The 10,955-nt window shown below is 41.6% G+C and overlaps 1 protein-coding gene across 2 annotated transcripts in view; it reads right to left on the bottom strand.

Moving 5' to 3' along the window:
- Positions 1 to 2,309: 2,309 nt before the first annotated feature.
- LDAH (lipid droplet associated hydrolase) overlaps positions 2,310 to 10,955 on the bottom strand; it is a 127,846-nt gene continuing 119,200 nt past the window's right edge. For both annotated transcript variants that reach the window (XM_075086717.1, XM_075086718.1), the window contains one exon: positions 2,310 to 5,594. In XM_075086717.1, the coding sequence (XP_074942818.1) occupies positions 5,403 to 5,594 (192 nt within the window). In that variant the 3' untranslated portion in view covers positions 2,310 to 5,402. The remainder of the gene's footprint in view (positions 5,595 to 10,955) is intronic.

Below are 10,955 nucleotides of genomic sequence, written 5' to 3'. Positions count from 1 at the left end.
CTGGTACCCCTACATTTAGGCATCCAAGTTAGATCAGGCAGGGAATTTAGGTATCTATTTTGGGAGCACTGCTCTATGAATCGGGGGCAAGTTAAGTGAGCCAGCTCGACTTTGCTTGGAGTGCCAGTTTTCCTCCTAGCACCTAATCCAAAGTCCAGGGAAATTAGTTTTAATTTCTGTATTAACTTGAGTAGGTTTTGGACCAGGCTTTAGCATCTGCTTGAGATTTACCTGAAGCCTCTCATGTGCCATCCCACACTGCTCTCCGTAATGCAGACCAATTCAGAAGCTGTGCGGGGAGATCACTGGGACATGTGTTTGCTGTGAGGATCAGCTGCAGTCCCAAAGTAGTCTAGGATGAGCATTTCATCTTATTTTCAATTACTGATATTGGGCAGGCCTGTTTTCATTACTACGAAGATGTGAAGCCTCATTATCACGAAGTGTTAATTGCACAGGAATCCAGCTGCATTGGACTGTCCTATTTTGGTGCAAACTAGCAGGGATACGAGCATAGAAGGAAACTCCTGCCCTGCACATAATATTCTTGTACTGAAGCCCTTTGTTCATGTCATATCACCTCTGTTGGCATAGTCCCAGTCAACCAATCACTTGGGTCTCCCTGAGCCTGTGGTGCAATCCTATTGACTTTATGGAGGCTGTACTGGGGCTGTAATTGGAGTTATACCCTCCAGTTCACTCTGGATGCTTAAAAACCTGGTTTTGGTTTTGTGGTTTGTTTTTTTTCTGTTTGTTTGTGGCTTTTTTTTTTTTTTTTGGTGGGTGAAAATACAGGTTCCTTCCTAATAAACACTGATGAGTTCCAGCAGCCCCTGCATGAGGACAGCAGATGATGTTAGCACTTCAAAACATTTATATTCTATAAATCGTATTCCTGTTTCTAACAAGTGAGACTGGAACAGCTGGATCCTTATCAAAATGTAAGTGTGCCTGTCAGGAAAAAGGGGCAGCCGAGTCCTGACACTGGGAAAGCCTGTTTCTCCCAGTTCTGAGCCATCTCAGCTTCATACACAAGGATTTCTCTTAATATATGAAGCACAGCATGTTTTAAAACTTGTGCGCTTTAAGGTGATTTTGTTGAAGATGTTCATAAACTGGGAGAGGTGGGGGATCCCCCCGCTGCTTTTTTCATTTTGAATCGCTTCAAATCGGATGGCAAAAAGTCTCCGCCGAGTGCCTGACTGGCAAACGCTGCAGTCAGGCACAGAGCGAGTCAGGCGTTTTAGACGACATTCTGCATTTTATCAGCTGCTGCAAACCGCTTCCCACAACACAACTACAGTCCTGCAAGCACATTCCTGCAGTAGGTGGAATGGAAAACCCGAGGCCATTTACTATCAGTGTAAGAGCCTGAAAACAGTCTTCAATTAAATCTCTCCCTGCCTGTCCCATCTGAGCATGCGTGTTTGCCTGTTTCATAACTTCTGCATAACGCTACTGAGAGCAACGATCACTTCTGGCAGCTGGCTTGTACTGTTACTGCTGTATCTGCTGCTTGTACTCCAACCCCATCAGCTGTTCCAGAAATATATGCTGTTTTAATAGTTCCTGGTCACTCACACATGCTCTCTGGATTCTTATTTTGTAAATGTGCCAGGAAAGAGAACATTTCCCTGCAAGTGAAGAGCCTCAGAAACTTATTGTAGTTGGGAGTCTGAGTGTGACCTGTGACACAGAGTAAAACAAGCCTCCTGGGTCTAGTAAGTTTATCCAAACCCAGTAATAGTTTGAGCAACTTTATTAATGATAACATTGAACATCTTGTTTAAAGCCTTTGCTGGCAATTATCTAGACCAAAGAAAGGGAGGGGGAGTGGATGCACATATAAACCCATTTTCTGTAAAATAAATATGTAAATGACCTCAACTGCAGGGAAGAGATTATCTGTTGTGGCTCATGTATGCAATCCATCTCCCGTGAGTCAAGAAACTGGTGTTTAGGTTGGAGTCCAACTCCAAATTCTTCACCATAAACACCAGGCAAGCACTCATCAGGCTTCCTGAAGGGACAAACCTCACTAATCCACACACTCTATAGCTCATTCAAAGCAGCAAACGCGGACCTGGAGGGAGCAAGGGGAAACACTGACTGATTATTTTGGAGTGGCTCCGGATAAAAACGCTTAAGTGAGTCAGGTGCCTACCACCCGCTGATTTTCTCCGCATTTAGCAGATGTCTACATCACATGTGCAATCTGGGGTTTGGCAAGTATTTTTGTAAAATTTTGTGCATGAAGTAATGAAGAAGGTGAACTAAGACTAAACAAGTTATCAAAATAAAGCATCAAGTTACATTTTACCATGTCTTTATTTTTGTTATTGGAGTTGTGTACTTCTTCATAAAAGGTATCGATCTAGCAAAACACTTGAGCATGAGTCAAAGTCATTGAAGCTAGCAGGACTACTTGCGTGGTGAGAATTAAGCACAAAAGTGAATGACAGAGATTAGGTGCTACTGCATACAGTCAACTCATGTGCGATAGGTTTCCCAAGCACTCTAAAATAGTCTAAAATAGGCAAGACCACACCGGGTTTTCATGGTAAGTTGGCACGTTTGGACCATAAACATTTTTGACACTCTTTGCGTGGGGTCATGGTGAACACCACGGGCTTCAGGGGAGCTGGATTCTCATTGATTGTGAGATCTGCTCCTCTTAGAAAATACAGCTGTGAAAACTAGACCTGTGCTTTTTTGCAATGAACAGAACAGCAAATTTTCAGATCTTAGCCTTACAGTAACAGCTTCTAGGAGGAAGGTAGCAATTGAATCAAATGGTTTTGATAATCTTAGAGAAAATTCATTTAAGAAAATCGTAAGGCATTATCCTGCAGTAGATCTGTTCATCACTGACCAGATCTAAGCTCAGTTTAGGTCTTAACGCAGTCAGTAGGTTTTATTATAATGGATTAACATTTGTATAAAAGGCATACACAAGTCAAGTACAAGTATTGCTAAATTAATTCCTCATACAAAGTATACGAATAATGCACTGTAAACAACTGCTTCTCATAGGTGCTTCAGTTTCCAGGCCTTAATAGTTGCTTGTCATCTTTGGTTAATGCAAGATTTTTTCTGCCCTCAGGAAATCCGCTACAACAGCTGAACGTTTACAAAGTCCTTGCTCGATTACATGATTCCATATACTTTGAAGAACAAATGTTTTGTTCAACCAGATCAATGTGTAAACCAAAACAACCAGGTGAACTGTATTTTTTATGTTGCCAACATACAAACGTGCATATGTGTATATATATACGTGTACATATATATATATCTCCACGTACATGAACACCCCACCCCACTCTGCCCCAGGGAGCACCTAGGCCAACATAAACATTTCCCATCTGCCATAAGGCCATCCAACAGGAATGCACGCCGGCACCTGGGGGCTGTTTAACCACACACAGACACACACAACTATGGATTTCTAAAGTGAGCACAAGAATTGTCTTGATCATGACTGAATATGGCCCTGTAGAAAGAAGGGAAGTCCCGTGACTCTCCACTAAACAGAATCAGTTGCATGGGCACAGTCCCTTCACTCTGAACGTATCTGGTTCCTCCCCATACTGCTGCAACTATGGTCTCAACATTTCTGCTTCGAGCATCAGTATCTGTTTCGCTACGCGGCAGTGTAATCAGAAATCCATTGGCTAGTCTCAAAAGCTAAACCAGTTTCTGATGCAAAGAAGGTCACTTAAATCCACTGTCTGTCTGCAGGTTTGAAAACTAGTCCAAAATATCCAGAAACAGAATTCTATTACATTTTTTTCTAAATATTAGTGAAAGATGCCAGGAGGAGTTAGAGAGAAATGGAAGGTGTGTATATAATTGTGTAAGAAAAGCAAGGAATTAATTGGCCTTGCTGCATCACAGCGAAGGTTCTCCAGTACCATTCTCACTAGTACCGCATTAAAACTGTTAATAAATCACGTGAGTTAGATACCTAATGCATCATCTAAATTAACCTGTTTGCAAGGGCAGGACTTTCCCTGACTATATTCTGTAGTGTTTTGTTTATTTATAAATGTCTCTATGAACTCCAGAGGGAGTTTATTTCGCAGGTTCATGGCAAGAAAGCTTTTCCTGATTACACTTGGCTCTGTTCCCCTCACTTACATTATTGTCATTTCTAGCTATCGCCTATAGCTTCTTCTGTTACCACAACTGGTAGGATGTGTTTTTTCTATTTTTTTGCTATTTGTAAATGAGCGGGCTGAACAAATGCGAGGAACAGTGTACTTGTCAGCAATGCGCCACAGCAAGGCTCTGGTTCTCAAGAGTAACATTTCATGCCAACTCATGGGTGCGTCCATGCAACAATGGCAGTAATAGCCAATTTCTCATGGCGGACTTATCTAATTTGTGGTTTGGCAGAAAATGTCATACTTCAGCCCTTAGAGCAAAGAACTGAAATTTAGGCATACATCAAAACTGGTTTAATTCTTTAAAGCTGCTGAGCAAACACTGTTCTCATGGACTTCATTAGGAGAGCTGGGCCACCTATGAGTAGCTACATATGGATTCTGCAATCCATTTTAACCTTTTAATACTGGCACTTGTGACCAGCATCCTTTACCTTCTCCACAGTCAACCAAAAAAAAGAAACACTTGGCCATGTTCCAGACAAGAGCTCCATAAGTATTCCCTCACTGGCAGCCACAGTTACCTTATGGTATTTTTAATACCCTGTGGAGTCCTGGCAGCACCCTAAACTCCTTCTGAGACATGAAGAAACTGCACATCTCATCTACACATCTCCCTTGTACTCATCATGAACTCAGCCCGACCTCTGATTGACCACCAATCCCATCTGACCTGGAGGAGACAACGTTAGGGTTGTCCTGGGGCCTTGGGCTGTTCTGGCTGTCATGCACCAGGGATACATGGATGGATGAGACACGTGGAGAGGGCCAGGTCTTTCACAGCATACCAGGATCCATTGCCAGGATCCATCCACAGGGGGATTTTTGTCCATACAGAGCAGCCTGATACTTCTTTCTAAAGCAGACTAGCTGGGCTACCCCAAACCCATCCCTGACAGTTCTCCAGCAGGTGGGTTTGGTGGTAGTAACTCAGGTACACTTGTAGCCAGTGAATCTAGTGTCAGTGCTGTCTAGAGTGCTAGCAGACAATAAATATTCCACCCTTTGCCAAGTCCTGCAGAGTCCTGAAGACACAGGATGAAGGTACATCACCACTGATTCAATAAAACTATACTTTGGACCAGCCAGTCTCTCTTTAACTTTCTCTAAAACATCTCAGTAGAAAACAAGCCATAATCTATAATAAACAGAAAAAAATAGGACAGACTCTCTCACATAAAATTACACGCTCACAAAATAATTACATCATTTTCTTGTTAATCACTGAATCCATGTTTATAATTTGGTCAGATCATCCTGTAACCAGTCTGTAATCATGGCAGCCATCTCCTTGCTGGCATCTAGCACAAACGCGTGGCGGAGCCCTTTCTCACAAAGTCGAATGTCCCCGTCTGGAAAATCCATTTTGATCTCATCGTAGTACTGCTGTGGACACCAGCTGTCTCCAGTTCCATAGTAAAAAATCAGCTAGAAATCAAAGCATATCAAATCATTAATTTAAGAAGTTACTGATGAAGCAACCAATATCCAAAGAGCACTGAATTATTTGGAAATAAGTGATGCTTCATGACCCAAGATATACTGTGAGGAATAGCACATTGGTAGTTCTTGGTTGTTCCCAAGACTGCAATTATGATGAAGCCAATGAAATACTCTGTGACTCAGTTTCCTAATCTGTAAAACTGTGGAACACTATACAGGCTTAACTCTGAAAACAGAGGTCTGCTGATGAAAGTCTGGCTGTCCTAAGAAATTTGTTATTATAGATCAAAACATCTAGTTGTCCATGGAGCCCACCCCAGGCAAGCTGCTGTGTTTTCCATAGCTATTAGTTGTTTTCTATGTTAGCTTTAGAAAAGCTAAGAAACTTAATTTAATTTAATCAAACAGCAAAATTACTGGTAAACTTGATGCTATGTCCCAGCTGAAGGGGCAAACCATTATGGCTTTCTTCTGGATATAAATGAAGAGAAAGTAGGTTACTCCACATTTGTGAGTAGCTCAGTCTTACTGGCATCTGTTAGGTGTGATCTCAAACCACCAGCCCAACTGAGGCCTTAGGCGGAGGAGCACCTACTCTTCTGAACCTCAGTGTTAGATGCAAACTAGAGGTGATTCACTCACCCATGTTAGAATAACATCAGTTATAGTCATTCTCAGAAGCAAAACTTGTTTTGCTTGTAGAATTTTATAATCATAGAATCTTAGAATCATAGGATGGTTTAGGTTGGAAGGGACCCTTAGAGGCCATCCAGTCCAACCCCCCTGCAGTGAGCAGGGACATCTTCAGTGAGATCAGGTTGCTCAGAGCCCCGTCCAACCTGACCTTGAATGTTTCCAGGGATGGGGCATTGACCACCTCTCTGGGCAACCTGTGCCAGTTTCACCAACCTCATTCTAAAAAGCTTTTTCCTTATATCCAGTCTAAATCTCCCCTCCTTTAGTTTAAAACCGTTACCCCCTTGTCCTGTCACAACAGGCCTTGCTAAAGAGGTTGCCCCCATCCTTCCTGTAGTCCCCCTTTAAGTACTGAAAGGCTGCAATAAGGTCTCCCTGCAGCCTTCTCCTCTCCAGGGTGAACAACCCCAGCTCTCTATCTTATCTTTGTGAAGTGCTGCCCATGTAGAGCACAGGCACCTCCTGGACAAGATCAATTTTCTTTTGCATTGTAATGTGGAGCTAAAATTCTGCCAAAGTCCATTTTGTTTTGATCTTGCCCTAATAACCTTGTTCAGTGACATACATGAAGCAGGTGCTACAGGGCCCACCTAAGCACAAAAGTAATAAATTCCTGACAAATGTCATATTCCCTCTGTTAGAAAAACAGAATGTCACTCTTTCCCAAGGCATCATTTCCCCCCATTTTCATCTCAACTTTGCATGCTTTAGCTATGTTTTTCAATTTCTGTAAAGTATTTGAAGGGAGAGTGGTTGTCTGGGAGAGAGTAAAAACCTATGGATTGAAAACTATACATGAGCAAGATTAATGACGAGGACTCTTTATACTAAAATGTTTGAATGCAGGTACCATAAGGATGTTGATTGCTCAACATATCACACACACAGCTTGGCCCAATTCCACTGCTCTCATTTGTGTCATATTTCATTTCTGTACTTCAGTGAATAATTGAGCAATGCTAACATAAATTAGGGGACAAGCAGTTTTCCTTTCATCACAAAAATCTTCAATTCCATCATTTTTGTAGCCATGTGGAATATAAATAAATGCACCCACTGGGGCAGAGGTGGGCTAAGAGCCCAGACTGCATTTCACAAAATGTTACAAGTTTTTGTCTAACTCGCTTTTCTCTTGTTGAAGCGTACCCAAATCTTGAACGTTACTGACTATTGGCTGTATCCAAAACATAACATCTCAGTTGCATAGACACCAACCCAAGTTATACTTCTACGTATATGTAAAACATTGAACATAAACCATCCCACATTTACAAACATTATTGGTTTCCTTTGTCACTCACTAATTGCTGGAAACAAGCTATGTCATTTGCTTTAGCAGAAAATTTCTTTTGATCTTGCCTTCGATTAATAAATCACAGGATGTCACACCAGCAAAAATTCTTTACAAAAGCCAACGTAAAATGGCCAGCTGCATCCAAGCCTTCTGAAAGCCAAACATCTGACCGAATTATGTTTAACCCTGGGCTCTGTTACCAACAGATACAAAAATAAAGATTTTGAAACAGAGAAAAAAAGAAATGGAGCAACTCCAGTTTAGTGGAGTAGTCCTTGAAATTATTAGATATTTTGGTAGGCTCGTCGTAGAGTGTCATCACATGATCATTTAGAAAAAGATGAAAAGTCATCTACACTTACAAAGGTGGATAAAATACTTGGCTTAGTCTGTATGAACTGCAAAATGGGCTGTTCTCCAGGTAGGGCTGTAAACTTGAGAACTCAGATTTGGAAATGCCTAAACAAAAGATTTATGTGCATTCTTAGCTTGCCTCTGGTATATTTGCGTTACAGTTTAATCTTTCATTGCATGATCCAAAGGATCCTTGACTCATTCAATCCACTGACAGGATGACGTTCAGCTGATGAGCTGCTATTTGATAGTATTTTTCGTTTTAAATTCTGTGTGTGGTCTGAGGATTTATTTACTACATTTTTTATGGATTACAGACAGAATTTATTTTCTTATGTGCATTCCTCTCACATGCATCACTACAGGATTTGCATGCTCACATTTATTAATTCAGTTTTGTAACACCTTTGTGGCCATTATTATATCCATTTCAGAGATGGGGAGCACAGAAATTGATGTCAAACTACATACGTTAATTTGAAAGTATGTAGGGTAGTCTGAAACAGCTCGAGCTGGTTTTCCAGTGTGCGTAGCATTACACAGTATTGACTGTGCTCAAAGGATAGCACTTCTGGACTTCATTTGCGGGTGCTCTGAAACTGCCTGTCTGTAAAACAGATTTCAAGGTCTTAAATGAGATACTCAGAAAAGTGAGGACAAACTGTGACCATCTATGAAAAATATTAATGACTTCGTGATGTGACTCAATAATGACTTCATGAATGTGAAATTTAGGTGCCTTTACCATGAAGCTATCCATTTTTACTTCACATAGTTCCCTGAGTCTTTTGACAGGCATATTACCGCAGTTGCCACAAATGAGGTAGGAGTTCTGCATCCTGCTGTCTCAGTACACAGCTCTTTTGGTTAATGAAAGAGGAAAAAGGTGATGTTGTAATTAAAGACCACCTCTTAATGCATATATAAAAGGCATCAGAATGAAGATCGGTGCTCCCTAACTTGGTAATGCAGTATCAGCTGGTTTTAGCTGAGTTTGTGTATACAATGTGCTACTCTTCAAGGAGGTAAATCAAAACCCAGGTGTTTTACATGTGGTGCCTACATGTACTGGCAACAGTGTTAGCACCTCTAGATCTGCTGCTTTAGGCCTTTGTCCCTTAAGGTAAGGGTGTAATTGAAAGAAGTAGCACTGTCAGCTTCTGGCCAGAGGAACATGGGACACCCTCCTGCTGGGTGTCACACTGGGCGGGGATCCAGCACAGAAATTAGTGATTTAGTTTCTATCTATTGTGTGTTTTTGAAGCAAATGTCATGTTTGTCCAGATTTACCATGCTTTGATTCACATCTTGGAGTAGTCTTGGAGTGTATGAACTCCTTCCAACTGAAAGTAAGGCAAAGATGCTCCTCAGCATCACACTTAGAGAGCTCCAGTCACTAATGGACATTCAGTCCATAGGACCAGACAAATGTTGGCTACAGTAATAACCCTTTGAGATGCCTACATTGGGAACATCAGATCCTCAAAAATTGCTATTTATTTCTACAAATCTCTTCTATTGTGCTGCTCCTGTTTTTAAGGCAAACATAGCCAAAGGCACTTGCTAAGAACAGGAATAATAAGATTTTGGAAATTTAGGTTCCATTCCAAGCTGAAAAGGGCAGGACATTCACCAATCACTGGCCTTGCTGTTCAGTCATTTGTCCAGTCTTTCCAAGCATGACTTCTTCTGTCTTGTCCCTTTCTGGTGTCAGGACTGCTCTACCCTCCTTCGGCTTGTTGCTTCAGCTCTATTCTCCTTACCTAGTAATTTCCAATTTCCACTATTTCTGCTTCTTATTCTAGCCCCACATTCTCACCCCGACCAGTCAAATTTTAGTCTTCTGGTTTCTCCATCCCATTCTGAGTCTCAGTTCCAACCCTAGCTGCTTTTCCCCCTCAGCAATTCTCCACTTTTTATCAGTCTAGAACCTCTATTCCCAGCCCTACTCCTCAAATATTTCTCAAACTATCAGTTGTTCCTAGTGTCAGGGTTGGGTTTAGTTCAGCATAAAAACATCTAAATACAGGTAACGATATTGTGGTGTTTACATGTGTGCCAGGCATCCAAATTCCCACCACACAGTCAGGAAAGATATACTCAAGAAAGCTGCTGGTGCTTAGAAAGCTATTCAGCTGAAACAGCAGGTGTCTACTGTAAGGTGGGTGAAGCTGCACTTCAGGCTCCACTACGAACTTAATTGCCTAAGTGTAGGTACCTACTGCCATTTGAAATGCTCTAGATATCCGAGGCATCTGCATGAGACTGGCACGTATGACAGATTTTATAGGAGACCCGCAACTTTCTGGAAAAACAGCTGGAGGCCAGATGGGGATATTCCACAGTGTCCAAAATTAAACCAGATGTCCAGGTTTAAGGGCCAAATTCCACCTTGACTTCTTCAATAGATTTCTACTGACTCTAATGGGGTCATCTGCACCTCTAATGCCTATTGCACCTGTAGATTCCTACAAGTAAACACATAAAGCACAATTCAGGTGCCCATACATAAATATCTCGTAGTGTTAGGTTAATGGTTGGATTTGATCTTGAGGGTCTTCTCCAACCTAAATGATTCTATGATCTCATGCAATTTAAGATTGATAAACTAGCATATCCTGTTTGGTCTCCACTGCTGCTACAGACAGCTCGCGTGTCTCATATGCCAGTCTTGCTTGGGTAGCTCAAATCCACCACCTCATACAGCACCAGAAGCCTACCTTTGGCCAGACAAACAGAGCCCTTGGTTCTTCCTGCCTCCTCCTCCTCCTCCTCCTCTCTTTTTACCCCTCACTCACTAGTTTCCTCTGTAATAGCTCAGCACTTATCGCCTCTGCCCTGGAATGAATAGCTTCCTTCTCCAAGCCAAGAATTTTTACCATGAGAAAACAATGCGTTTTCTCCTGAGCTTTGTTTGTAGACATTGTAAAACCCATTGGACTGAAATAAAAAATAAACAGTCAAGGTAGAATGAACACTTGTGTCATATATGCAATTAAAGT

Source organism: Phalacrocorax aristotelis, chromosome 3 (genome assembly GCF_949628215.1).
Source record: "Phalacrocorax aristotelis chromosome 3, bGulAri2.1, whole genome shotgun sequence".
NCBI lineage: Eukaryota > Metazoa > Chordata > Aves > Suliformes > Phalacrocoracidae > Phalacrocorax > Phalacrocorax aristotelis.
This window is presented reverse-complemented; position numbering and strand designations above follow the sequence as displayed.